This window comes from Fringilla coelebs (assembly GCF_963513975.1).
Source record: "Fringilla coelebs genome assembly, chromosome: 17".
Lineage (NCBI taxonomy): Eukaryota > Metazoa > Chordata > Aves > Passeriformes > Fringillidae > Fringilla > Fringilla coelebs.
This window is the reverse complement of record NC_140043.1, coordinates 13,227,733-13,253,773: the sequence shown is the minus strand read 5'-3', so window position 1 is coordinate 13,253,773 and position 26,041 is coordinate 13,227,733. Positions and strand designations below refer to the sequence as shown.

The window sequence follows — 26,041 nt, the reverse complement described above, 5'->3', positions numbered from 1 at the left end:
AGAATCTGAAATTATCCAAGCTGGGGACTTGCATGAGAAATGAAAGTTGGGACATGACCAGGAGCTGTCAGTTTGGAAGGCAGGGAATCAGAAGTGTCTGTGAGGAGGATGCTGTGAGCTCTGGAAAAGCCACATTGATCTGTCAAACCTTGCTCCTCCTTCCCATGGCTCTTCAGAAAAGTGGGGACTATCAGGGTGAGGGTGGCCTGGCACCTGGCAGAGCCAGTGCTGGGCCATGGGGATGTGCTGAATCCACATCCCTCTGCATTTGCTGTGGTGGGAGCTCTGTGCAGGTCTCTGGAAGGAGCTGGTGGATGGATCCATCTTTTCAGTTTGGCATCTGTGCTCATCACCAGCCAGATTTCCCTTTGCAGAAGGGTGTGTTGGATTGTACCTTAAACCTGGCAGCTTTCCTGGAAGTCCTTAAAAAGGGAACATTGTCACAGAGACAAACCAAGCTTGAGGAAGCCCTTGTCAAAGCCCCAGCTTGCATCCTGCATGAAAACACAAACAAAATTCTTCTGCTGCTCTCTTGGTCTCCATCTTTTCTTTTCTTGGCTGCTTCTCTGGGCTGGAGTGCACAGGCATTGAGGACTCCTCGCTGCCGGGAAAGCAGCCCATGGCTTTGGGGTCTGAGGCTTTGGACTGAGACCTGCTCATTCCCAGGGGTTGGGACAGGACACGTGTGTGGGCAGAGCTCAGGGCAGTTGAGGTGTGGGGGTGTCCCAGGGTGAAGGGTGGCTGTCAGGCACCTGCCTGTGAGTTGTTGGGCTCCCTGAGGGAGAAACTTGTCTGTGTTGTTTGTATCCCTGCCCCCCTCTAAATCCCAGTGTATTTTCAGTGCCCCATGCAGTGAAGTCCCAATACTGCCAGGTACTTGTCTTGTGGTCCACCACAGAGCTGAGCCCAGGAGGCTGGGCTGCACATCTCGGCTGCCCAGGAGGGCAATAAGGATTTATTGGGGACTACCAGTCCCATCATCACGTGCCATATTCCCTGCCTTGTGGTGCCTTTTAGCATCCTGTGGATTCCCAGTGTTCAGTCCTCTTTAGTGTGGCCAATACCTGGATTCCATTCCCTGGTGAAAGCTAAAGGAGTTGGAAGCAGGGCTGGAGACGGACAGAGCCCACCTCCCTTCCTTCCTCCCACAGCTCCAGGGAGATCTGTTGCTGTCTTTATGTATTGGCTCGTTGCAGAGGAGCCTTGAGCCCCTTCCCTGGGGTCTGGACTAGCAGCCAATTAACCTGCCCTCCAGTGCCTTCCTCTTTGCTTAAACAAGGGAGAGCTCACTGCTGGTGTGTTCCTCCCTTGGTGTGAGCAAACCCCGAGCCCGGGGTCGCTTGTTCCCCCTGAGCAGCGGGACCAGCCAGGGAGCAGTGTCCTGGCACACCTGGAGCGAGGAGCCAGAGCCCTGAAACCCCTTCTGTGAACCCCCTTTGTCTGAAGAAGTGTTTTGCTTCTGTAGTTGCTGCCAAGTGGTGGGGAACCAAACGGATCGACTACGCCCTGTACTGCCCCGACGCCCTGACGGCTTTCCCGACGGTGGCTCTGCCTCACCTCTTCCACGCCAGCTACTGGGAGTCCACGGATGTTGTCTCCTTCCTGCTCAGACAGGTACACTCATCCCTCTCCCTCATCTCCCTTGGGCTGAAAAATGCTTGGGCTCTTTGTTCTTTCCAGTGCGCCTTCCATAAGACTTGTTGATGCATAGAGGTGAAAAAATATCCTTTGCCCCTGCAGATCCATTTTTTTCTCTTTGTTTTCCTCACCTGTGGTGTTGGTGGAGCTGCACACATACAAACTTCATGGATGTGCTGGTTTGGTTTGGGGCTGTTTGGTTTTTGGGCTCTTATCATCAGAGCAGGTTTCAGATGGGCTCACTGGGGATCCATGGAGAGAACCCAGGGCAGTTTCCTATCAGATCCATAGTGGCAAAGGTCAGTGGCACTTGTTTCTTGAAATGATCTCTGTGCCAGGTCAGATCTCAAGTGTGAAACTGAAACTTCTCAAAGGACAAATAAAACCAGCACCAGATACAATAAAACCTAAGGGGAAGTTTTATATGAATTCAACATGAATTGATAGGCAGAATGCAGTTCTCCATTTTGCCTTTCTGAGCTATTGCTGTCTCCTCTAGGAACTCATTGGGATTTAGTCCTTGTTCCTGCAGCACAAAGCAGTTCTAGGGCCAGGAGAATGGGGGATTGCTCGTGTCTGGAATCTGACACCTCAGATTTTATCAACCTATATATGGCCTAAAATTCAAATTTACTGTCTAAACCATGTTTTTTTGCCTAAGAGAAATATTTTCCCTTCAGTTCCTCAGGGATGAGGGGGAGTTATTTGCCTTAAAAAATATGAACTCCCCAGGGAATGACACTTAGAGCATGGAGCTGGAAAACAACAAAACTCAAAGCAATTCTGTGGTTTGTGTTGCCCACTTCACCGCCGGGTTTGCTTTGTGTTACCTCCGCTGTTAAATCCTCCCTGTTCTCCTCCAACTCCTCTGCTGCAGCTCTCAGTTATTTATGATTCTGTTGGCAAACTTTCTTTCAGTGTTATCTTCCAAATAGTGTGAGAACCATAAACAGCAGCAGTGTCAGTGCTGGTGGCAGCTGAGCAGTGCTGATAACCCATTGAGACCCTTCTCTTCCCAGGCTGTGTCCAGCTCTGCCTGCACACTCCTGGCTGGATGGTCCCACATCCAGCCCAGCCTAACAGGGCTGGAAAGAAGAGAGAACTCTCATTGTGCACGAGGGGGAACAGTCATGACAGTCTCATACATAAAATGTTCCACTTGGCAAATAGCCAATTACTCAGGTTTCAGCCCAAACCTGGGTCTGTAGCATTGTGTGGTTTGAGTACCTGGAGGTGTCTCTCCATCCATTCTAAGCCCGCTGGTGCCTGCCTGGGTAGTCTGGCACCCCCTTGCCCAGTGCCTGTCTGTGTTCACTCCTCTTTGCTTGAGACCAGGGGTTTTCTCATCTTTTGTCTTCTCGCTGTCCTTTGCCAGCACCACACAACTGCTTCCCCTAATAAGGACTTGTTTCTAATGGCCTTTGAAAGTCATCTCTGGACAAAATGTAAAAAGAAGCCGTTGAATAGTTTTAGTCTCCAAAGATTAAATCTTGTTAAAACAAGCCCAGATAGGATCCAAAATACATTCCTGATTTAAATAATTTTCAGTAAAATTTGTTATTTTGTTTACATTGGATTTCCATGAGCTCCCGCCCCAGCAAGCTCATCCTCCCTGGGGTCCTTTTTCTATTTCCCTGGATGAAAACCAGCTTCAACTCTGCAAAGAGAGCTGGCCTGTGTCAGCCAAGCTCAGCTGGAGAGGACATGTTCAGGACCTTGTAAAAGAGACCACATTTAGGAGGCCTCTTAATTTTTTGGTCACCAAGGACTACTGGCAGTTTTGGAGTTCTGTGTACAGGGTCACTTCCCAGTCCTGCAGAGTCTTTGAGGTGTCCCCCAGCCTTTGGGTGTTATTCTTCCTTTTCCATTCTAGAAGAGCAACCTAGGTAGGAGTTAACCCTCCTCTCTCCATGTTCCTGTCCATGCCCTGGGGCCAGGCAGGAATTGGCTGCTTGGCAGCGACGTCCCACCAGCACAAAGTCCTGTCAGCCAGGATGGACAGGCAGCCTGGGCTCTGCCTCACATGCAGCCAAGCCAGACCCCCGTGTGCCTCCACAGGGGTCAGATCAGTGAGAGGAGCAAAAGCCACGGGACAAGAGTTGGGAGGTTCAGTAGGAATTGGAAATGAGCTGAAGGAACAGCATCTGTCGGCATGGGGCCAGTCAGAGCAGCTGGTGCTGGATCGGTTATGGAATGGGGAAGGCTTGTGTTCCCTTGCAGACCGTGGGAAGGGACTAAGGAATCCCTGGAGGGAGGGCAGGTATCTCAGTGCATTTGAGTCAGTTTTGTACCTCCTGACAATCCAAAAAGCCTACATCCCAGCCAGGATTAAGTCAGCGCTGGCCACTGTCAAACCCTCAAGCTCACAAGCCAAACACCCAGCAGCAAACTCGGGGCCTCTCTCCAGGCACTGCCCTTCATCACTGCAGGCTCAGGAGATGCAGAACAGCCAGGCAGGAGGAGAGGGCTGATGCCTTGGGGGGATCTGTCCTCCTGCAGGTGATGAGACACGAGAACTCGAGTGTTTTGGAGCTGGATGGGAAGGAGGTGTCTGTCTTCACCCCCTCCAAGCCCCGGGAGAAGTGGCTCCGCAAGAGGACGAACGTGAAGCTCCGGGTAAGGGGGGGTTTGGGGCTGCACAGACTGCTCTCTTTGGGCTGCACAAACTGTTCTGAGGATGTGGCACAGACAGAGGGTTGTGCTGCATTGCTGGGCTGTTTTGATGGTTATATCCTACCTGGGTGCCTGTAAAAGAGCAGCCCTAAAGATGTGTGTCAGCAAGGTCTCCTCTTAGCCTTGAGTCTGTAAACCACAGGAAGCGTTGGCTGTGGGTCAGGGAACGAGTCAGAATGGAACATCTTTTAAAGTCCAATAATACCAGTTCTCAGCTCAGTAAATGCCCTTTGCTCCCAGTAAAGTCTCCAGTTTCTTAGAGGGCAGTTCTGTGCTAGAACTGAAACAGTATCAGCAGATTTCTCTGGCAGCTGTGTGTATTTTCCCTTAATTCCAAAGTGTGAGAGTTAATAGAGAGTATCAGAATTGCACGTACAACCTGCCGTGGAAATTGGCTCTTCAGCACTCCAATCCACCCATCAGTTCAGAGCACAGAGCCTCACCTCTGCCACAGGTCAAATTCTTTCCCAGAGCTGAGGCTGGAGTGGAGGGGGGGAATGGCACAGAGAAACCCATGCTCCAATTTGTCCAGTTATATTTGGCATTTCCCTGTGATGTTATCCATTGCTGCAAACTGTTTATTTTTTTTTTTTCCTCCTCCCCTCTTGCCTCGTGCAGAATGTCACAGCCAACCACAGGATCAACGACACCATTGCTAACGAGGATGGGCCCCAGACCTTAACTGGGAGGTTCATGTATGGTCCATTAGACATGGTCACCCTCACAGGAGAGAAGGTACCGTGTGTGCTGGGGGGTTGTCACCATGTGGTGACAATTGTGGGACAGAGGTAGCGCTGGTCAGTGCTCCCTTGGTCCCTGCTGGGGTTTGCTGCACCTGTGTCCTGGCCAGGTTCTCCTGCTCAGATTTGTGGGTGCCTCCCACCAGGAACAGCATTTGTCACAGAGGTCTCCCCACCGAGGCCAGGTTTCATTGCAGCCCCTGATGTTCGGGTGCTGCCCAGCTCAGATCCGTGAAGTGCAGAGGGTGGGAGCAGGACCAACCCCGCTGCCACCCAAAGGGGCTCGGGTGGGATGTCCCTGTGCCCAGCCTGTCCTGCTGGGGGTGACACAGCCTCGCTGTCCCCAGGTGGACATCCACATCATGACCCAGCCACCGTCGGGGGAGTGGGTGTACTTTGACACGGAGATCAGCAACAGCAGTGGCAGGATTTCCTACGTGATCCCCGAGGAGCGGCGCCTGGGCATCGGTGTCTACCCCGTCAAGATGGTGGTCAGGTGAGGGGCCTGGGGCTTGCAGGAGGAGCCAAGAGGAATTGGATGGCTGTAGAACATGGTCCCTCCTGTTGCTGGGTGGGTTCAGAGCCCGGTTTGCCAGCAACAGAGGCAAAGCCATTTGTACTCTGCAGCTGTAAGGGGAAAATGCACATTTTATTCTGGCTCCTGCATCACCACCAGCAGGGGAACGCTGCAGGAGCAGGTCTTCTGCACCACAGGGCCTCGTGGCCATCTGCAAAACTGCACGACTGAGCATATTTTAAAGACCATAAACTTGTCCTTGAGGGACAGGACTTTGTACTCGTGCTGATTCACAGCCTGGGGCTCCAGCTCAGTTCCACTGCTGGTGCTGGGCTCTGGGAGGGGTAGGAGGGGAGCATCTTCTTGGTGGTGAACCCAGCAATATTTTTCTGGGGGTAACTGTTAGTTACCTGCTGCCAAGGAGTGCTAGTCCATCCCCACTTGGACACAGAGACCCTCACACAGTGCCTGCTCCTGCTCTAACCAAGGGTGGCATCACTGTTGGAGCCTTTGGGCCACTGTGGGAGCTGCTTTGGGCTCGCGGTGCTCCACAGGTCCTGGTGATGCCTTCTGGATATTTTGATGCCTCTAAACACCTGCATCCCTTCCCTCAGGGGTGACCACACGTTTGCTGACAGCTACATCACGGTGCTGCCCAAGGGGACGGAGTTTGTGGTGTTCAGCATCGATGGCTCCTTCGCAGCCAGCGTCTCCATCATGGGCAGCGACCCCAAGGTCCGCGCCGGGGCCGTGGACGTCGTAAGGTCAGGGCAGGGCCTGGGGCACTCAATCTGGCACCGGCCTTGCTCTGCAGTCCATTGACTCCTGCCTTTCCTTCCAGGCACTGGCAAGACCTCGGCTACCTCATTATCTACGTCACGGGCCGCCCTGACATGCAGAAGCAGAGGGTGGTGGCGTGGTTAGCACAGCACAACTTCCCCCACGGGATCGTGTCCTTCTGCGACGGGCTGGTTCACGACCCGCTGCGGCACAAGGCCAACTTCCTGAAATCCCTCATCACTGATGTAAGCCTGTCTCTGCTGAAATGGGATCGTGGCACGGGTTTAGATTGCTTCTCGTCCAGCCACCACTGTCAGCACCGGTCTCTTGGCAGCAATGTGACCTGCAGTGGAAGATTAATCTGTTCATTTTATTTTCATTCCTTTATTGCTCTACAAAAGTGTCTATGCTGTTAAATTGTGTTGTCTCTGCTCTGCACTGCTCCATTTCATCACTGCTCCTCAAACCCCTAATGGAACTGAGGCAGTAGAGCCTCCCTTCCCCCACCACATGCACTTTTTTTCACCTCCTCGGTGGCTTTTTGGCTGCCTGTGGTGGGGACAGCAGGGCTGAGAGGGGATGGAGCTGCTGCAGAAATGGCTTTGCTGGGAGACTCCACAGAGATCTTCCAGGTGTTTGACCCCTGGGAGGTCCTGATACTGCTCAGCCCAGAGCCTCAGGGAAGCTCCAGAGAGAACAAAGTTTTTTGTGTCTGCCAGGTGAAGGAGCTGCCAGTGTCCAAGGCACTTTCCCTGCCTTGATTTGCAGGAAAAGCCTCTCCTTAACTTTCTTAGGCTCCCTTTTTGGCCTGAGTGTCAGTGGAAGGAGCAGCTGGCCCTCAGTTGCTCTCTTGTCCTCCACAAGTTTGGGACCAGGGTCAGAAATTCTTTTTCCATCTCCCTGACCTGTGGTTCAGGGCTCAAAGCTGGCCAGTGTGTGGTGGCACCAATGTCCACACCTCCCCTGCTCCAGCCCACTACAGAAAGGGTTGTCCAGGAGCTGCTCTCTGCTTGGAGTAGAGGCAGAGTTATCCCTGAAAAGCAGCAGGCTTTGCTGCCTGTCCCTTCTCCCTCTGCCCAGCAGGTAACAGCAGCTTGGCTGGGGAGGGGAACATTCCTGGCTAATGATTCCTGCACAGGTTTGCAGCTCCTCTCCCCCAGTGACAGCAGGGAAGTGTGCAGCATCCTTGCCCCCTACAGAGCTCAAGGGAAGGCCATGGATCAGCAAGTGGAGATCTGCTCTTGTATCGCTGTCACTCCTCTTGTCACGGCCTGTAAACATCCCAGCTCTGTTAATTAGCACTTCCCTGGGTGGTTCATTATGCAGCTGGGAACTTGCATTAGTTCCAGTGACCTGAGATTCCCACAAATGCTATTGGAAAACCCAAAGCCCAGCCTGCTGAGCAGCGTGGGGTGCCTGTTCTGACCCTGTGCTGCTCTCTGTCCCCCCAGCTGCACATGAGGATCCACGCAGCGTATGGATCCACCAAGGACATCTCCGTGTACAGCTCCATCAGCCTCCCGCCCACGCACATCTACATCGTCGGCCGACCCACCAAGAAGCTGCAGAGCCAGTGTCAGGTAGGAGCCAACTTGGCTGAGCACTGGAGGTGCTGCCAAGGGCGTCCCATGGGAGGGAGGTGGGAATTTGGTCATCACAAGTCCGGAGACTGAGCTAGTGTTGGACAACAGGGAACTGTCCCAGGTAGCAGGGCCACATAACGGGTCTGAGCGGTTCCACGGCTGGTGACCCCAGAGAACCTGGCAGAGTGAACACCTCTGGCTGCCAGTGGCTCTCGGGGAACCGTGTCCCACCCCTCTAACGCCTGCCCTCACCCTGCAGTTCATCACGGAGGGCTACGCGGCCCACCTGGCCCAGCTGGAGTACAACCACCGCGCGCGCCCCGCCAAGAACACCACGCGCATGGCGCTGCGCAAGGGCAGCTTCGGGCTGCCCAGCCAGGCCGAGTTCCTGCGCAAGAGGAACCACCTGCTGCGCACCATCTCCTCCCAGCCCGCCGCCGGCCACCGGCCCGAGCGCACCCAGAGCCAGTCGGACAGCGACAAGGACAGGGACAGGGAGCGCAGCCAGAGGAGCATGAGCATCGCCACGGGCTGCTGGGGCCGCAGCGCCGCGTCCCGGCTGGAGTCTGGCCTCTTGGGGCAGAAGTAGCCAGGCCAGAGCCAGGATTGTCAGCTGCAGCCACCGGAGGAGAAAATAAAAGGAAAGAGGGACGAGGCCAGTGTTTCGGGCTGGAAGGGTAAATATGGTGCTACTCTAATAACACGGTGTTCTGGGAAGAGACGGGATGTTTCCCACGCAGAACGTGCAGGCCTTGCAGCGGGAGCGTCGGGTTTGGGCGGCGTGAGCCCGAGGAAGAGCTGGAAATCGGGGGGAAAGTCTCCAGGTCAGGATGGCGCTCTCTCCTGCCTCCTTCTCTCATCCAGGGTCAGTGACTGTAAATAGGCGCCTCCTCGCCTTGTTAGCCATCCACACGGTGACCGAGCGCTGTCCTCAGAGCCACAGGAACAGGGCACGAGGCTGGGGGAGCTTGTTCTGGGCTGTCCCGGGAGTCAGGTGGGGGCTCTGGGGTTGGGTAACGCCGCTCCCCCGGTCCCAGCCAGGGATTTGTTGTGGGCTGTGCCAGGCAGAGCGACCGAGAGCTTTTCCTGGACAGAGAGCTCCACGTGCAGCCACCTTCTCGAGGAGCTGGTGCAGTGCAAAGCTGAAGCTGCATCGAGGCCGTTGGCAGAGGCAGAATGTCAGCAGATTCGTGCCCAAGACAGCGGGGTCATTATTGTTATTACTGTTATTTTTTAAACAGATCTTTTAGAAGCCGATGGAATTTAATGTGGTGACCTATTAAAAGAGGAATACAAGCTATTTTGTTTGAGCTGTTACAAACCTCAGACACTTAATTGCTGTTAAAGTCTCCAAATAGTCTCGCTATGTATTATTTCCAGCAGTAACCACCATATATTTGGAAGCAGCTGAAGGCACTCAGCAGCTGGATTGCATTGCAGTTCTTCTCATCCAAATGCAGGGTCTGACTCTCTCAACGTCCACCTCTGAGACCTTTTTTCTTCCCAGGTTCTCTCCAAGTTCAGTAGCAGCTTTCATGGGAACTAGACTTGCTTCTTTTACCTATAGTTACTGAACTGTAAAACCTCATTGTTTTTTGCACTGATGATTTTTAGAATGGAAACCTGTTACCATCTCATGTAGCTACACCAGTGTTTGTAGTGCATGACAATGAAATATTGCTAAGCCAGGGTGTGTGTGAATATCTATACATATACACACACACACACATATATATATGTATATATTTAAAAAAAAAACAACAATCTGTGCAGAAGTTTTTCCAGCAGTAAGGAGACTGTAAGGAAGTGTGCCAACAATGTCAGGCAACCTTAAGAAAAGGCCATATCTTAATTTTTCTGGTGTGTTTCTCAGTGGATGTGCCTGAGGCACTGGGTTTGTGCTGCTGGAGCGAGCTGGCGGGCGCATGGCAGAGAGCTGGCACCCCAGTGACACCCAGACAGGGACAGAGAACAGTGCCTAGAGCCAGGGCTTGCCAAAAAGCCCCTCAGTCCTGTCCCTCCCAGGGCCAGCAAAGGTTCCCTCCTTGCACACACCTCCCAGGGTGGAGGGGCATCCACACAGGGGTTCCACGGTGCCCATTCACAGACTCCAGTTGGCCTCTTCACGTGGAGATTTTCTAGTCCTACCGAGCTCCCTGACTGTGTGTAACCCTGCTTTCCCCACCACACTCTCCTGTCTTTGTATCACTTTCTACTTACGAGGATCTTATTTATAACAGAGAATTTTTTAGACTGGCTGCTTCATTTTCTTACCAGTTTCAATAAGAACGGTGCAGGACGGCCGCACTGAGATACACAGCACTGTGAACGCTGCTCTGCTCGCTGCCTCTGGGCCACGCTGGACAAATCCAACTCATCCAACTCATGTGTTCGTGGTGTGGAGGGTCCAGGCCGAGGCAGAGCAGGGACAGTGCGGAGCTGCCGCCGGCATCAGAGCCCCTGGAGCGCTCAGACCCGACTGCAAAATGTTTAACCACTTCTCTTTGGTAATTATCCGAGTACAGAATGTACCTGATGACTTTTTGTTACCAGAAACTGACTTCCCTTTCTGCTGACTCAGCTTGGCTCTCTCTGAATGTACATCCAGAGCTTTTACTGGGTTTGAAAACAATGAGAATTTGTCCCAGCTTTTTGCTAGCCGAATGTTCTATCAAACAGATGCCATCTGAGTAGGAAGCCAAGCCACAATCCATCCTGTGAAGTCACCAAACCAATCTCTAAATAATTTCTGCAAATTTGGATATGGCCTTTGCAAAATTCACCTTTCCTCCAAGTCCAGAACCGAGGCATGACCTGTACATTTTCCAGTTGACGAGTTGTTCACATTTTCTTATGTGTAGATAGTGTAAAACAGAGGCGAATGTAAATGTTCAACATAAAAAGTGGATATATAAAATTAAAAGTTATTTATTTATGTAGAGGGAAAAAAATGTCTGGAGGGACTGGAACCTTCAGGGTTTATTAATATTTTAAAAATGTAGCTTTTTGTTTCAGGCATTATGTACAAAGCAATTATTTTATGGACCAAGTTTAATGTAACTGTCAATGAATGCAGAAGTGCAATATGATACTCACCCTCTCCATCACTTCATGTTTTAAACAGCTCCTGACCAGTTAGCCTGACAATCACAGCACCTCCATCCTCATCCTTTGTTGAGCTTCTTGAACCTTGCCCGGGTCCTTCCCCTGGCCCCCCATCCGTTGCCATTGTACGGATCCAACACGGAGAAGCAATTGTAGAGCAGGACCTTTATTGCTGCAATAATACCCTGGGAGGGGGGTGTAGTTACCAGGAAATAATGCCACTTAAGTTTTTCTTCACCAACTCAGTCCCATCCCCGTCTCCATCGCTCAATCCTCAACCGCCCCCATCTGGCACTCATCCCTCTGAAGCAGAGATCCACACTCACAGAACAATAGCAATAGTTTCACTCTGTGTTTATAACCTGTTTGTCCCGAGCTGTTTTGGAGAGCAGTGCATGTGACCCGACGCCTTTCCATGTGTATGGAAGAGGATCCGTTTGGACGTGGTGAGGGAAAGATGAATGTATATTCCATCCTTACTAAAGGGGCACTGTCAGGGTAAAGACCTAATTTATCCTTGTTACGAGTAACTTGTTTGCTTTGAAAGGAGAGAATGGGAAGTTTCTTGTCCTCCTCCCTCGGCCGTTGTCTGGGCAGCCCACGTCCTGTTCTGCACATCAGCACAACACAGCCTCGGGCTTTGGGGTTGCTTTTCCGTTTCCATGGGAATCAAACTCTGCTGCGGAGCTCAGATTTTTTATGAAAAGCAGCTTTTTATATTACTGCACCCTTAGGCCGGACTTTCTACCTGACGCTGTCCCTTTAACGTCTTTTAAAAAACCAGTGAGAGGAGCCCGTGCATTCCCTCCGAGTCGTTTTCCTGGGTTTGCTCAGATCACTCAGTCAGATGAGGCAAAATCCTAATACCAAAAACCGTTTACAGTGTCAGGGGCGTGAGCCCAGAGCAGAAATCAGCCAAAGGGTCACCACCACCCTCCCAGCAGCCGCCGTGCTTGCTGTAGCAGCCCCTTCTTCAGGTATCGCCACTGTTTGCTGCATTTCCTATTAGTTCTAGAAGCCTTACGGTCCCCTCCCTCTGCCTGTTGATACCCTCGACTGTCAATTTTATATTCCAACAATGTTAGTTATATTTTATTTATAAAAAATTGCTCTAGGGGTACCAGCTGTGCGTGGGGAACCAGCGGGGGGATGCCCGAGGGCGCCGGGTACGCCCCGCGTGTGCCGTGCCGATGACTCGCGTGTGTGTGGCAAACCTTGTGTACAACTTCCTTCTCCTCCTTGCTGTTAGTGCATCGTTCCAATGCCTGGTGTGCTTCGTGTACAGTACCATTGTGAGTTACACAGATTAAAGAAACGGGAAGGCTTTTCTCTGTCTGCTTTTTTTTGGGGCGGGGAATACTCTAGGAACAGACAAGTCATCAGATGTGAGCAGGTGCCAGTTTAATGGGGTTACAGCCATGAACAGAATGAGGAAACCCTCTGTGGAGATCAGTCCTGCAGAACCCATTTGTCCTTTAACCCATTTGTCCTTTTCTTTTTTACAGTTTGCAGATTTATGGACCTCCCAGCAAGGGAAAAGGCTGCTGTGTTCACTTCAGAGCAGCCCTGGGCCCCGAGAAGCCCAGAGCCCCAGCGCTGCCCAGGGCCTGTGCTGTGGGGAAGGGACACGAGTTGCATGCAGGAGCAGAGAGCAAGGCAAAACCACCCCTGCACAAAGCACACCTGCACAGATGCCAGTGCAGTGTGCCAGGTCAGTGCTCCCCTACCCAAGGAGGTGAAGCTGCAGGAAGGCTGAGAGAAGCCCTGGGGCACAGTGGAGGGTGGCACTCAGGGGTGCAGAGGAGCTGCAGCCTGAGCAGGCTCAGTGAGTGCAAAGGGGCTGTAAGCCAGATCCAGCAGGGAAAGGGCCATGGGCAGCCCCTGAGGGGCAGAAGTGGCAACCAGCTGTGTGTTTTGTGGCCTTGGTACACACCCTGTCCTGGCCACAGCATTGGCTCCTGCCCCCCAAAGCCCAGAGCACCCTGAGGTGCTCAGCCCTTGAGCCTGTGCCCTGGGTGCTGCTGAGCTCCTCCAGCATCCAGAGAAGCATCAGGGCAAATGGCTCAGGTACATTACAGCCACACTGGCCTGAGCTGGGACAGGGAGGGGAGAAGCTGTTTACTGGGAGAGGAGCCACTAAAAAGTCACTCTCCTTCCCAGTCAGTAACTTACAGAGCAGCTGGAAAGGGCCCCTGGGGAACATCTTGACACGGTGCTGTCTGCGTGGTCCAGAGGCAGAGGCTCCCCCCGGGCTGGCAGGGGCACAGGATGGGCTCCAAGGCTGGCTGGTGCCTGCCCTCACTGCAGCATCCCCGTCCTCACCTGGAAGGCCAGCCCATCCCCGCGCGTGGCTTGCTGCAAGGGACACACAGCACTCACAGGCTCCCTGCCCAGGCCTGCAGGACCACCAGCACCACCCTGGGGGCCCTGGCAGTGCTGCCAGGGCTCAGCTTGTCTCCAGGCTGGAAACAGAACCCCTCTGGGTGCAGCAGCTCCCTGGCTGTGCCCAGACCCCCGTGCAGCTCATGCTGGTGGCCAGTTCCCCCTACCTTGTTAATCTCCTTGTGTCTCTCCTTGCTGACGATTTCTTCCAGGACTTCCCCGTCCCCCTTAATGAGCCTGCAAGACAAACAGAGGCCCAGGAGCCCTGAGGGTACTGGCCAGTTCCTGCAGCTGCAAGGGTGCTGACCCCCACCCCGAGGGCACCCGCTGTGCCCCAGCTCCCCCAAATCCAGGAGCAGGGCTGGGCTGATGCACCTCCAGGCAAGGCCAGTGCTGACCCACCCCTGACATTGCATTTTGTGACTTTGTTTTTGTGTCAAGCTGTAACAGCACAGCAGGCTTTGCCATTGCTCCCATGGGATTAATGTCACCACACTGCAGCAAGGACAGGAGTGCTCCCCTGAGAACTGAGGGCCAGCTGGCTCTGCCCCAGGCTGTGGGCACTGCCTGATGTGTGCAGTCACACTGGCACAGCAAAACACTCCTAATGAAAGCATCCCCTGTCACCCTACAATCCACAGTGCCTCAACCCATGCAAAACCTCTTTTTTCATAGAATTCAGGTGTGGTCCTGGCTGCCCCAGGAAACTGCAAAGCCATTCAGGAACAGGAGCCAGTTTGGGCCTGAAATGCAGCCAGGCTGGGGAATATCTTGCTGAGCAAATTCCAAGCAGTGTTGGAGGCGGCTCACACCTCCAGACATGAATAGAAATTTAATTGTCTTCATTACGTGCCTTACAGGGAACCGACCTTTGTTCCACACCTCCCTGAGCCCTGCAGGCTGCCTTCTATTTTAAGACTGGACTTGTCATACCCAATTCTCTTCAGCATGACGTTTTCTGCTTGCTGAGAAGATGCAGTTTATTAAAAACTGGGTCATTTCTATTTGGCAGCTAAATGAACTTGGGTTTGATCGCTGTCTGTAACCCCACAGGGCACATGCTCCTCACTCCCACCTGGGTGCTAACCAGGGCCCAGGGCTTTGGAGCTGAAATGTAAGTGGATGCAGCAACAGGATACTGAGACACAGCCCAGAGTCCCTTGTGTGGAGCCCCAGCACAATTCAATGGTTTGGTGTCATGGTGTCACTTTCTGGGTAAGTCACAACAGCCTGATGAGAGGGGTTGGCTCAGGCCTTTGCTGCTGAAGGGGGTTCAGGTGTGGTGCTGCAGTGCCATGGACAGGCATCCTCCAGGCCCCCAGCCCACTCAGCATGGAAGGGAATGGAGAACCCATCTCCCTCTTCCCCAGGGTCATACCTGGTTCTCCCCGTTTCGGGATCCACCACTCTCCTGATGACGCTCTGCCTCGCATCCCACTCCTCCTTTGTCATTGGCTTCATGGCCTGGATCCGGGATTTCTGTTCATCTGTCAGAACTGGATGCAGTGCTCAGTCACAGCTGTGCTCCAGGAGAGGGCACAGCACCAGGGCTGCAGCCCATGGACAACATTCCACACCCCATTCCTGGTGGTGCTCGGGACGTGGAGCCAAATCTCACAAAGAAAGGGACACTTCACATCCCTTTGGACCAGCTTTGCCGGGATTTTACTGCTGACTGTCCTTCCATTCTCTTTGTTCCCCACTCCCATCTATAAACCACATCCTAACACTGAACAAACCCATCTCTGAGTGTGGCTCAAAGGTGAGCACCGTACACAGGAGGGAGGGGAGCCTGGGGCTCTTGCCTGTACTCAGCCCTGCTTCCCTCACACATCCCAGATGGAAAGGGACCAGCACAGGCTCCAGCAGGAGGGAAAGAGCTTCATTACCTGGCCCAGAGTCCACCACTGACTCCTTCTGCCACTGCTCCAGCGAGGGGCCTGGCACCTCTTCTCCCTTGGCTTTCTCCTCCTTAGCTCTCTCCTTTGCCTTCTTCTTTGATTTCTTCTTTATTTTTTTCTTCTTCTTCTTCCTCTTCTTTTTGTCTTTCTGTTTCCCCTGCTTTTTTTTGCTGTCTTGACTCTTCTTTACTTTGGAGTCACTGTCACTGGAATCATCAGAAGAGGAGCTGGAGGAAGAGGAAGATGAGGAAGAGCTGGTGGACGAAGACGTCCCAGAGGAAGAGGTACTGGCCTTCCTCTTCTTTTTGTCCTTTCCTCCCTTCTTCTTTTCTGCAATACACAAGAAGAGGGTGAGTGCAGCAGCCTTGGCCCTGCAGCAGCAGAGATGTTTTTTATCCCCCTCCCAGCCTGGTTCCTTTCCTGCCTGGAATTTCCCTCTGTGCCCATGTTCAACCCAGGATCCTCTGTGGTACCAGGGCAGCTCATGGAGGGGCTGAGAGCTCTGAACTTGTCAGAACGAGACTAAAATGAGCACAAAGTGCAGGACAAGGTGACAGACACCAGCTGAAACCAGGGACCCTCTTCTTCCCCTGGGCCCTCTCTGTGCACGTGCCCCAGGGAAATGTGGTGAAAGCAAAGGCTCAGGGGCCTTCCCCACCTTCCCTGGCTGCTGCCGAGCTGGAGGTGTGTCCATGAGAGCCAGAGATCCTCTTCCTCAGTGGAGAGCTGCTGCCCTGCTGCGAGTCCTTGCTGCTCTTCCTCCTTTTCTTCTCCTTCCTCTCCTGCCTGCTCCGAGAGTTGCTTTTGCTCCTGCTCCGCGAGCGCTTCCGCGAGCGGCTGTGGGCCATGGCAGCTCCTGGGGAAAGGGAGGGGTCACATCAGAGCCAGGGGGGACCAACCCTGCCCAGCAGCCCCAAAATCCTCCACTCCAGCCTGAGCCAGCAGCCCTGGCACACTTGCTCCAGGTAAACTCCCTCCCTGCTCACACCAGCTCTGGCGATCTCCCATCACGGCCGTGGCCTCGGGGAATTTCACCAACCCCCAACACGGAGCCCTGGGCAGGGAGCTGGCACAGGGACAGCCCTCAGCTGCCTCAGACAAGTGTCCCCAGGCAGCTTTTCCCTGTGCTCCTGCTGTTTGTCCCTGCAGGATCAGGCTGACCCCGCTGGGGCAGGCACGGAGGGGCCTGGGGCCGTGTCTGCAGCAGGGCTGTGCCTATGGTCACTCCCTGGTCACCCCGTGGTCACTCCCTGGTCACTCCATGGCACCAGGAGCCAGCAGGAGAAGCTGCACCACAGATGGACACAGGCAAGGGGTGATGGACACAGCAGCCACAGTGAGCAGAACAAAACGTCCTCCCCGAGTCATCACCCTGTTACTTAAAATGCTGCGAGCAGGCACAAGCCAAGGGGAAGGATGAATTTTTAATATTCCAATTTACTCTTGGAAAACAGATGATGCATTGAGCTGCTACCCCCGTCCATCAGCCCCAGGCCAGTGTGATCCATGCTCTCATTAATTTAAAAAACAAACTGGCACCATGGGCAGAGCAGGAGCTGGGAAACACTTTCTCACAGCCACCTTCCAACCCCCACATTTAATGAATTGTTTGTTTACCACCTCAACATTCCCAGGCAGCAATTTGGATTTGCTCCCAAGCAAATCAGACCTTTGATTTCCATAGGGAAATTTCAATCAGGAAAAAACCCCAGAACCAATGAGAACCATTATGAGCATGCAGGGAAGGATGAGAGGATGAGAGTCCTCCATGCACACGCGCCCAGCAGCTGCCCCTTGCACTGGGCCTCGCTGGGGCAGTGTTTGGGACTCGGATCTTTCCTTTCTGGCGGTGGCAGCAGGAAAAAACCCACTGTTATACATCCACAGCAGCAGGACCACTGGGTCTGGAACTGGGCTCAGACAGCAGCATCCCAGGCCGGCTGTGCCCCAAGCCGGGCTCTCACCTCCACCCTGACACCAAGAGGGGCCCACAGCGACTCCTCCCGCCCGCCCAGCCCTGCCCAGGCCCGGCCCCGGCGCTGCTCTGCCCTGGGCGGCTGGAGGGACTGGCCCTGCGCTCAGGCCGGCACGGGGAGCCTGCGGCACGCGAGGTGCGCTGGCCCTTTAAGAGCTCAGGACAAGGTGCGCTGTCCCTTTAAGAGTTCAGGACAAGGTGCGCTGGCCCTTTAAGAGCTCAGGACAAGATGCGCTGTCCCTTTAAGAGTTCAGCACAAGGTGCGCTGGCCCTTTAAGAGTTCAGCACGAGGTGCGCTGTCCCTTTAAGAGCTCAGCGGGCGCGTTCTGCGCGCGCGGCTCCAGGCGCGGTCCCTTTAAGTGCGCAGCTCTTTAGCACCCCCCAGCCCCGGGGCCGCCGCAGCGCTCGGGCCTGTGACCCCCCGGCCCGCCCTTCTCCGGTGTCCTCAGCCGGCCCGGCCCGGCCCCGCCGCAGGTAAGAGGAGCGGGGACTCACCGGGCCGGGTCCCGCCGCCCCGAGCGGGGCTCCCGCCGTCGGGGCCGCGCTGGCCGCCTCCCGCCTCTGTCCGTCCCGTGCGGGGCCGGGCGGCAGCCGGGCCGCGCTCTTTGGTTCCGGGGCCCGCCTGGCCCGGGCTGCCGCTCAGGTTTTGGGGTGGATTCGAGCAGAGCGGGAGCGCTCACGTTCGCCAGTGAACGAGGTAAAGGCTTCCAGACTGCGCTTCTTGGTAGCGACTCCTCGCTCAGATACAACCTCCGGTTTCCTTCCCCCGGTGTAATTTAAATGAGCTTTGCTAATGAGCAGCTCATCAGTGCCCTGTGCTAAAATCCAGCGGGGCCGCTGGGAGAGCTCCACTGAGCAGCTTTTGTGCGAGCTGCTCACAGTCCAGCCCTCCACAATGACCGATGTGACGGCCCTTGTGCTCCAGTTACTGCACTGAACACATCAGTGGAAAAGCCCTCCTAAATTCAGCAGCATCTATTGAATATCGAGTTGATTTTCCACAGAGAAACCAGACGATATTTGGCTTTTTTAGTCTGTTTAGTAGATGGAAGAGTCACAAGCTTTCAGCCAGCTGGAAGGAAGGAGGAGAAAGCACTCAACCCTTCCAATCCATCAGTTCCTGGGGGATCTTGGTGCCAAATTCAGCAGCCCCAGGCCTCGTCTGCTGCTGCACCCAGGCTGGCAGAGTTGTTTTATATTTCACTGGCTCATATAACTAAAGCAAAGTTAAGTGTTCATCTCATCCTCCTCTGGGAAGTTCTACTGTGCTGCAGGTGGCTCCCAGAGCTCTGGCTCTGCTTAATAAGGTTGACAAAACCTTTGAAAGGGAATGTTGTGCTCCCAAGAAGCCTTGGGAGATCTCTGAGCCACCCTGGGGGATCAGTGTTGCTCCTGGGGGATTTTTCTGAGCTGGGTTAGACAAACATGCAGTGATGGTAATTCCCAGCAGCTCGGTATGAATCACCTGGATCTCATTCCTGAGCAGATCCTTCCTGCCCACTCAGCAGCACAAAGCTCTTCCCCTGGCAGAGGACAGGAGCCCTAAGAACAGCACAGAAATGGTTTATTGTCCCATTCTGCCCCATTTCCAGTGGGACCTGGGACGCTGCTGTTGGCAGAGAGACCGAGGAGCTTTGGCTGCTTTCCTTGTGCACTTGGAAATATTGAGAGAGCTCCTGCAGGGAATCAGAGCTGGGGTTTCTGTGCCTTGCAGAGTCCTCCAGGCCCAGCCTGAGCCCTCAGGAGCCGAGTTCCAGCTGGAATCCTGGCAGGGCTGGCTCTGCATCCCTTCCCAAGGTCAGAGCTGCTCCTCGCAGGACTCTGGTGGTCAGAGAGGTGTGGGAATTCCCCCTGCTAGCCCAGGGCACAGACATTGACGGTCGGGGGCAGCTCCTCCGGCGGGGGGGGCTCGGTGAAGCCGTCCCCGAAGCCCTCAGCCTCCACCAGCTCGGGTTTCCGGCGGCACATGGGGCACAGCCGGTTGCGGACGGCCGATGATCTCATCCACACGATCAGGTTCCAGCGCTCCCCCGAGGCGATGGGCAGGGCCCCGTGGATCTGCCCCCCTCGGTGCAGCAGCCCCCGGCCTCCCACGTGCTCCACCTCGATGTACTTGGGCACGGGGCTGGGATCCTGCAACAAAGGCAGGGGGATTTGTGTCACACCATTAAAGCAATCAAATGGTTGAGATTTGTCACCTCTTACCCCACAGCACCCAGGGAGCACCATGGAGAGGGCAAACCCTCATTCCCAGTGCCAAGCTCAGAGGGAATTTAGAGAGATTCAAGCAAAAAACCCCACATTTCACTGCTGCATGGGAGCTTCTAGCCTTCTCTTGCCCTAAAAACAGGGGCTAGAGATGTAGGTTGAAGTCACATCTGAAATAAATCTCTCCCTCAGCACCTCCCTGCTCACAGTTTCAGATGTGGAAAGGGGATGGTTTGTTTCACTCCAGTTTCTACTGTGAAGCTGCATCTGCCCTCTCATCAAAATACTGAATGTTGGTAATGGATATGGGAATATTGCAGCAAAAGAGGGTCCTGTATAACCAAGAAATGGGGAAGGGACAGAGCAGTTCTGACTGTCAGAAGTGAAGAATTGTTTTGTAGGATGCCTGGAAGCTGAGGGCTGAGGAGGGAGAGGTGAGTGTGACGTGCTCAGTACCTGGTTGAATTCCCCAAAGTACAGGTTTCCTTCCGTGAATTCTTTTCCCAGGGAAACGTTCAAGGTGACCTCGGCGTTGTCGTAGTGAGAGCTCAGGTCCAGGTCCTCGTGCAGGGAGTACTTGACCACGAAGGCTTTGTGGCTGTCCAGGCAGGCCCCGCCCAGCTCCGGGTACAGCAGCGCCGTCATGGGCAGGAGCCGCTCCCGCAGCGGCGTCAGGAAATGCTCGTCCATGCCCAGCTCGTTCAGCAGAACCTGTGCCAGGACAGCGGGGGGGAGCAGCTCAGCAGCCTCCTCAGAGCTCTGCCCTCCTCCAGCCCTGCTGCTGGCTCAGCTCAAGGACTTTGGAGCAAAGGGAAAAAGAAGGAGGATCAAAGTGGAGAGGGATGGGGGAAAAAACAGAGTAATAAGATTAAAAGGTGAGTGTTCTTTAAAAACTCTCCTTGATTTAAATTTGGAGGAAAAGAAGCACAAGGGCTGAGTCCTACCCCGTAGTTGTTCATGGTGTTGGGCCTGCCCTTAGGCATGTCTGACTGCTCAAAGTTCTCCAGCTCATCCAGCAAGGCCTGGCAGAACTGCTCTGTGAACACTGGGAGCCGATAGATCCTCTTATCTGTCAGGACAGGGGGACAGAGTTTGCTGGGGAGGTTCCCAGTGTTGCTGGCTGCCTGTGCAGCTGCACTGAGCTGGTGGCAGTGAGAGCACAGCACCCACAGGCTCCACTTGTGCCAGGACCAATCCCTGGATCAGCCCTGGGGTGTATTTGTTGTTTTTCATGCTGGTCCCTCATTTCCAGAGCAGAAGGCTGTGGCTGGAACTGGTGCCCTGGATAAATCCGGATAAATCCAGGAGCCCTGCACACAGACATTGCTGTCCTTTGCCTTGAGGGAAGGAGGCAGCTCTGCCTCTTTCATCTGCATCTTGGCAGCTTTTCTGGTAAGCAGGGAGCCTCACAGCTGCCTCCAGGGAAGCTGGAAACCCAGCTCTCCTTCTCAAAGACTGAAATCTAGACTGAAGCTGTTTCAGCCCAGACTAACCCACAGGAACTGTCTGCAATGGGAAGGCACTTGGGGAGGAAAGCCAAGCTTGGGCTCCCAGTGCTCCCTCAGCAGGCTCCCAGGTGAGGTGTGGAACAACCAAAACCCCAGCCCTGCTGCAGCTGGAGCCTCTGGTGAGACATCAGCAGGCTGGGATGGGAAAGCAGAAAACAGCCTCTGATCCAGAGCAGATCTGCTGCCTCTCCAGAGACCCTCCTCAGGCAGGAGTAGCATCCTGTTTGCCTCAGCTTGTGTCCCAGCAGAGCTGTTCCAGACAGGGCCTGGGAACAGCTGTCACCAGGGAGATCTGTGTGATCAGGTGTTGTTTTCTTTACCTGAGAAGGACTCGAGGTAGCTCAGGAGGCCCTGGAGATCAGCACCTGGAGAACTGCAGAACCTCTCGATTTCCAGAAACTCTGGGGCCAGGAAGGAATCCTGGTGTCAAGAGAAGGATGGGAAAATCACACAGAAACACAATCAGCCTGCAAAGCCCAGAGGGAAATGGGCTCCCAGGGAAATACCCAGTCGCTAGGGAGCAAGGCTGAGTCACACTTGGGTAATTCCACAGCAGGAAATGCAGAATGGCACTGGTGCTTTACCTGGTGGGGCAGGGCAGTTGCTGCTTGCTTTAGTTCATGGATTTTTTAGGAGTAACTGGCCAGATCTATCACAGACATGACAGGAAAGAGCCTTTCCTGGCTGGAACACCAGGAATCTTGCCTGGAGAGCACGCTGTGCTGTCGTGTTTTTAAAGTTTTAAATCCAGTTTTCATATGCTACACCTGTGTTTTAATTCAGCTTTAGCACAGTGCAATCCCGAGGAGAGGGGGAAACAAACTGCAAAAGTAAAACTCTCAGGTGATTTTTTTCTCAGTACAAAAGAGATTCCCAAACCTCCTGTGTACCTGCAGAGTGTACACCTCTGGGTGTTTTGGTTTGTAGCACTTGGAGATGATGGCTCTGCGTTCCACTGACTGATGGGGTAACTGTTTTCTCCTCTGCACTTCTGCCTCAATCTGCAAGTAAACAACAGAGCACACTGTCAGAAATCAGCAGGGCTGAGGGAAACAGCTCCAGGAATCTGCTCCTAGTTTTAAACCAGTTATTTTTGTTTGGGGGCACCTCTGGGACACAGAGTGTTTGCTTTGGTTTTCTGTGGTCAAGACAAGTCCAGCAAATATCTGGGACCAAATGCCTGAGAGGAACTGATGTTCCCTTTACAGGTGGCTTAAAAAGTGACTGAGGACTTTCCTGTGGAAGTGTCAAGTGGAGCTGTGAGGTCTCAGCCCCTTCAGGCATTCTGACACCTCCAGAATCTGGTTTTTGTTCTGACAATAGAGGCATTGTCCAAAATAAAGACATTTCCTGGGAGTGAGACAAGTCCTGTCATGAAGGGATTACTGCTAAGTGTGGTGGAGACAGGCTAAGGTGCCCTTTCAGAGCAAACAGCTGATCCAGGCAGCTCCTCCCGTTTATTTCCCCCTCACGAGATTCATTTGTAGCAATCCTCAGTGAGGAGAGAGTGAGCAGCCATTCTCTGGGACCAGGCAGCTCCTGTGCTCATTCCCTTTCCCTCAGTGTCAGGCCCTGAAGGTCTTAGGAACCAAGCAGACAAATCCAACAGATTTCTCAGCTTCCTTCCTCTTCCCCTCCCTCCCAGCCCCAAGGTCACAGGGCAGGGATCTGTAACCCAGCACTGCCTAAAAAATCAGAACTGAGTTCTAAGTGGGAAATTTGGACTGGAATTGCTGCTGGACAGGGAGAGCTGTGCCCTCCCCCAGCCAGGGACAGCCACTGTCATCTGCTTCCTGCCAGCACTGAGTGACTCCTATTTGCTTGTGTAATTTCTGAGTCTCCTCTGTGATGTTTATATTGGTACAGCAAACCTTGCATGAAGGTCTGAGCAGATCTGCAGAGAGCCTGGGTGGTTAAAAAGTACTTAGGACCGAGGTGATTATAAATTACAGCCAAAGTTAGGATCTCGTTTTATAAATTCTGGATCACATTGCTCGTTGTGCTCCATTGATTCTGCCTGGGGAAATCCTGTGCTGTTCTACTCATAAATTCTCTGCTGTATGAATCATAATATCCAGTTAATAAAGCTTTAATTACAGTATGATTTACAGCCACCATCATTCTGCCAAGAATTCTTAAAAGAACCTGTCTGTCCCTTAGTGTCAGGTGACATTGGAGCTGGTGAGTGACTGATCCCTGTCCCTGGCCTGGAAAAAAGCAGAAATTTTGTGATAAAGGGTGAATTTCTGCAGGATCCCATCTCGGGGCTGCCTTTAAAAATGATTGGCAGGAGAAGGGACAAGGAAAGACAAAGGAGGGCACTGGCAGCCAGCGGAGTAAATCCGAGCAGGGAGCGGCTCGGATGTGTCGGCTGACAGGATTTAATTGCAGGGCGGCGGCCGAATAAACTCCTCGCTGATGGCGCCCGCGGGGAATTCTTCCCCCGGGACTCCGCCCGGCCCCGGCTGGATCGGGACGCGGTGCAGGAACAGGGGGAGCTCCGGACTCCCCCGGGGACCGACCCCCGGCGTGAGGCACCGCCGCTGCCGAGGGGATCCCTGAGGGGCCGGGGCTCCTCAAACCCTCCCGGGAGCGAGAGCGCGGAGGGGCCCCGGGATGGGCGGAGGGAAGGAGCAGCTCTGCTGGCAGGGCCGGGGGTGCTCACGGCCCAGGAGGAGCTCTGGGGTGAGCTCAGTGTGGCCTTGCAGGGCCCGAAGGGGCCGACAAAAAACGACGGAGAGAGACGATTTACAAGGGCTGGGGGGACAGGACGCAGGGAATGGCTTCACACGGACAGAGGACGGGCATTTTGGGGAGAAATTCCTCCCTGTGAGGGAGGTGAGGCCCTGGCACAGGGCGCCCAGAGCAGCTGCGGCTGTCCCTGGATCCCTGGCAGTGCCCAAGGCCAGGCTGGAGGGGCTGGGAGCAGCCTGCGACAGCGGGAGGTGTCCCTGCCATGGCCAGGATGAGTTTTAATGTCCCTCCGCACCCAGCCCGTCCTGCGGCTCGGTGTCCCGAGCCCCCGGCGGCCGTGAGGGGCTCCCGCTGCTCACCTCCCTCAGCACCTCCCGGAACTGCTCCTCGCTCCGGCAGCCGCGCTCCCGCAGCGCCTGCAACACACGGGCCCGTCACCGCCGCGGCCGCCGCCGCGGCCCGCTGTCCCCGGCCCGCCCGCCCCCCGCGCTACCCGGCCGTGGTCCCGGCGGAGCTGCGGCCCGTCCCGGTACCGCACGTGGAGCCCGAACCGCCCCACGAAGATGTTGTCGGTGAAGAAGCAGGCGCACCCGCGGAACGGCCGGCCCGCGGACATGTTTCCTGCCGGCGAACGCGTCTCGGTCCTGCCCTCAAAGGGCTCCGCTTCCGTCCGTGGGAGGGCGCATCGGCAAATTCCCAACCGGGGCGAAAACGGAAAGGGGGGAATCGCCCGTTCTCCCCGGTTTTACGCTCGTTGTTTTTGTCACCTCCGTGACGCCACCGGGGCCAGGTCCCGCAGCGCGGCCGCTGCCCAGCAGCCCTCAGGGCCGGGCCGGGCCCGCTCGGAGCGGCAGCGGCCACCGAAGGTTCTTTGCAGACGGTCCCTGAGCTCCCGCTGCGGGAGCGCGCGCGGGGCGCGGGGGCGCGCTCCGGGGACGCGCGCGGCGGGGTGAGCACGGCCCCGGCCCGGCCCGGCCATGGACGCGGCGCTGCCCGAGGCCGAGCGGGAGGTGGTGGTGGCGGCCGAACCCTGCGGCTACGGCAGCAAGTTCGAGGACATCTACCGGCTGCTGGCCGAGGGCTGCTTCCCGCCCAGCTTCTGCTCCATCAAGAGGAAGAACCTCAAGCGCTACGCCCAGAAGTTCATCGTGGACGGTGGGGACCGGGGGGCAGCGCGGCGGGGTCGGGCTGCCCTGGGCCTGCCCCGGGGGCAGCCTGGGGGAGAGGCCGGCGGGTGCCGGCCCCGCTCACACGGGGGGATGGATGTGCCGGAGGCTCGGCGTGGGGAGGGGATGCCGCTTCTGGGCAGCGCCATCGCGGCCGCCGCTCCCCGGCCGGCCCCGGGCCCGGCATCGCCTCAGGGGCACCGAGCGGGGTCGCGTCAGCCCGGGCGGCTCTGGTGCTCCACGGCCGCCCCGCGGCTTTGTGGTAGCGGAGAATTTCACACAGTTCTGGGTGCAGAAAAGCTCCGTGGGCGTGCGTAGGGGTGATTCCAGCTTAGCAGCTCGTCCAGGAGCTCCCCAGGCAGCGCAGCCCCCGTAGCGGTGTCTGAGCTGGGTTTCCCACTGTGGAAAATGACCCTTTTCTGGCGGTGAGCAGCTGTGAGAGGGCGTTGTTGCAGACAAACCTCTGGCATCCGCAGACGGCTGCCTCTACTATGTGGGACCCAAGAAGGAGGAGAAGCGCGAGGTGATCGTGGACCCCGAGCGGAGGCGACAGGTCTTCCTGGAAAGCCATTTCACCGAAATCGGGAACCACCTGGGCCAGAAGAAGACCGTGCACCGCATCCAGAGCCGGTACTACTGGCTGGGCATCGTGAAGGATGTTGTGGACTGGGTAAGTGGAGGGCAGTGACCGTGACCGTGACACCGGTGCTGGCAGCCGTCCCGAGGCAGCAGCGCTGGTGCAGGGATGATGTCATTCCCTGTGCATGTGCTGGGAAGCCACACACCGGGCTACTCTGCAGGTGAATCTTGGAACATCCCGAGGCAGCTGGGTAGGCTGGATGTCTTCTGAATATCAGGAAGCCTCCTCATCCTCCTCGTGCTGGGCAGTTTTGGTCAGCATGGCAGTGTGGGATTGTTTCAGACAAGTTGCTGAGTCTAGCTTTGGGCAGTTTGGATTCTTTCCAGAGCTTCCCAATTCCCTAAACTTTGGCAAGAGGAGGATCTTTGAGAGAAGCTGCTTTGCTTTGCGTGTCTCATTGCTGGCATTTCCCTGCAGCAGGACTCTGCAGCACTGTGGTTTAACGAGTATGCTTACATTGCATGGTCTGAGCTCCTCCAGCATCCTAGGGCTGAGGATTTCTCTAACCAGCAGTAGGAGGTCAAAATACAA

At 55.0% G+C, this 26,041-nt stretch overlaps 3 protein-coding genes across 17 annotated transcripts in view; 1 reads left to right on the top strand and 2 right to left on the bottom strand.

The window, feature by feature from the left end:
* PITPNM2 (phosphatidylinositol transfer protein membrane associated 2) overlaps window positions 1-12,327 on the top strand; it is a 124,794-nt gene extending 112,467 nt beyond the window's left edge. For 9 of the 12 annotated variants that reach the window (XM_084217374.1, XM_084217367.1, XM_084217371.1 and 6 more), the window contains 8 exons: window positions 1,466-1,614; window positions 4,138-4,254; window positions 4,930-5,046; window positions 5,399-5,547; window positions 6,183-6,332; window positions 6,410-6,593; window positions 7,800-7,928; window positions 8,191-12,326. In XM_084217374.1, coding sequence (XP_084073500.1) covers window positions 1,466-1,614; window positions 4,138-4,254; window positions 4,930-5,046; window positions 5,399-5,547; window positions 6,183-6,332; window positions 6,410-6,593; window positions 7,800-7,928; window positions 8,191-8,520 — 1,325 coding nt within the window. In that variant the 3' untranslated portion in view covers window positions 8,521-12,326. Of the gene's footprint in view, window positions 1-1,465; window positions 1,615-4,137; window positions 4,255-4,929; window positions 5,047-5,398; window positions 5,548-6,182; window positions 6,333-6,409; window positions 6,594-7,799; window positions 7,929-8,190 lie in introns of all 12 variants that reach the window. The other 3 variants (XM_084217364.1, XM_084217366.1, XM_084217365.1) reach the window with 3 other exon arrangements.
* A 103-nt stretch (window positions 12,328-12,430) lies between these two features.
* Window positions 12,431-17,861, bottom strand: ARL6IP4 (ARF like GTPase 6 interacting protein 4). 2 transcript variants are annotated; one of them, XR_014616590.1, is made up of 7 exons: window positions 17,790-17,861; window positions 15,978-16,175; window positions 15,308-15,649; window positions 14,797-14,914; window positions 13,586-13,655; window positions 13,209-13,391; window positions 12,431-12,648 (listed from the first exon to the last, which is right to left on the bottom strand). XR_014616590.1 is itself a non-coding variant. In XM_084217375.1 (6 exons), the coding sequence occupies exons 2-6, from the start codon at window positions 16,165-16,167 to the stop codon at window positions 13,335-13,337; spliced, it is 777 nt and encodes a 258-aa protein (XP_084073501.1). In that variant the 5' UTR covers window positions 16,168-16,175; window positions 17,790-17,861; the 3' UTR covers window positions 12,431-13,334. The 2 variants fall into 2 exon arrangements, 1 of the variants encoding a protein (XP_084073501.1); XM_084217375.1 differs by having other exon boundaries at window positions 12,431-13,391.
* A 128-nt stretch (window positions 17,862-17,989) lies between these two features.
* OGFOD2 (2-oxoglutarate and iron dependent oxygenase domain containing 2) lies at window positions 17,990-24,325 on the bottom strand. 3 transcript variants are annotated; one of them, XM_084217007.1, is made up of 7 exons: window positions 24,198-24,325; window positions 24,064-24,120; window positions 21,901-22,011; window positions 21,331-21,430; window positions 20,447-20,571; window positions 19,959-20,213; window positions 17,990-19,427 (listed from the first exon to the last, which is right to left on the bottom strand). In XM_084217007.1, exons 1-7 carry the CDS (start codon window positions 24,318-24,320, stop codon window positions 19,149-19,151), a joined length of 1,050 nt encoding a protein of 349 aa, XP_084073133.1. In that variant the 5' UTR covers window positions 24,321-24,325; the 3' UTR covers window positions 17,990-19,148. The 3 variants fall into 3 exon arrangements, with proteins under 3 accessions (XP_084073133.1, XP_084073134.1, XP_084073135.1); XM_084217008.1 differs by lacking the exon at window positions 20,447-20,571; XM_084217009.1 differs by lacking the exons at window positions 24,064-24,120; window positions 24,198-24,325 and having other exon boundaries at window positions 21,331-21,411; window positions 21,890-21,941.
* Window positions 24,326-26,041: the final 1,716 nt, after the last annotated feature.

Coding starts and splice junctions, on each gene's coding strand:
- OGFOD2 (XM_084217007.1), bottom strand. CDS start 24,320: ATGTCCGCGGGCCGGCCGTTCCGCGGGTGCGCCTGCTTCTTCACCGAC. Junction 24,121..24,197: donor TCCGCCGGGACCACGGCCGG/GTAGCGCGGGGG, acceptor CGTGTGTTGCAG/GCGCTGCGGGAGCGCGGCTG. Junction 22,012..24,063: donor TCCGGGAGGTGCTGAGGGAG/GTGAGCAGCGGG, acceptor GTTTACTTGCAG/ATTGAGGCAGAAGTGCAGAG.
- ARL6IP4 (XM_084217375.1), bottom strand. CDS start 16,167: ATGGCCCACAGCCGCTCGCGGAAGCGCTCGCGGAGCAGGAGCAAAAGC. Junction 14,915..15,307: donor AGTGGTGGACTCTGGGCCAG/GTAATGAAGCTC, acceptor CACTGCATCCAG/TTCTGACAGATGAACAGAAA. Junction 13,656..14,796: donor CCCGAAACGGGGAGAACCAG/GTATGACCCTGG, acceptor TTTGTCTTGCAG/GCTCATTAAGGGGGACGGGG.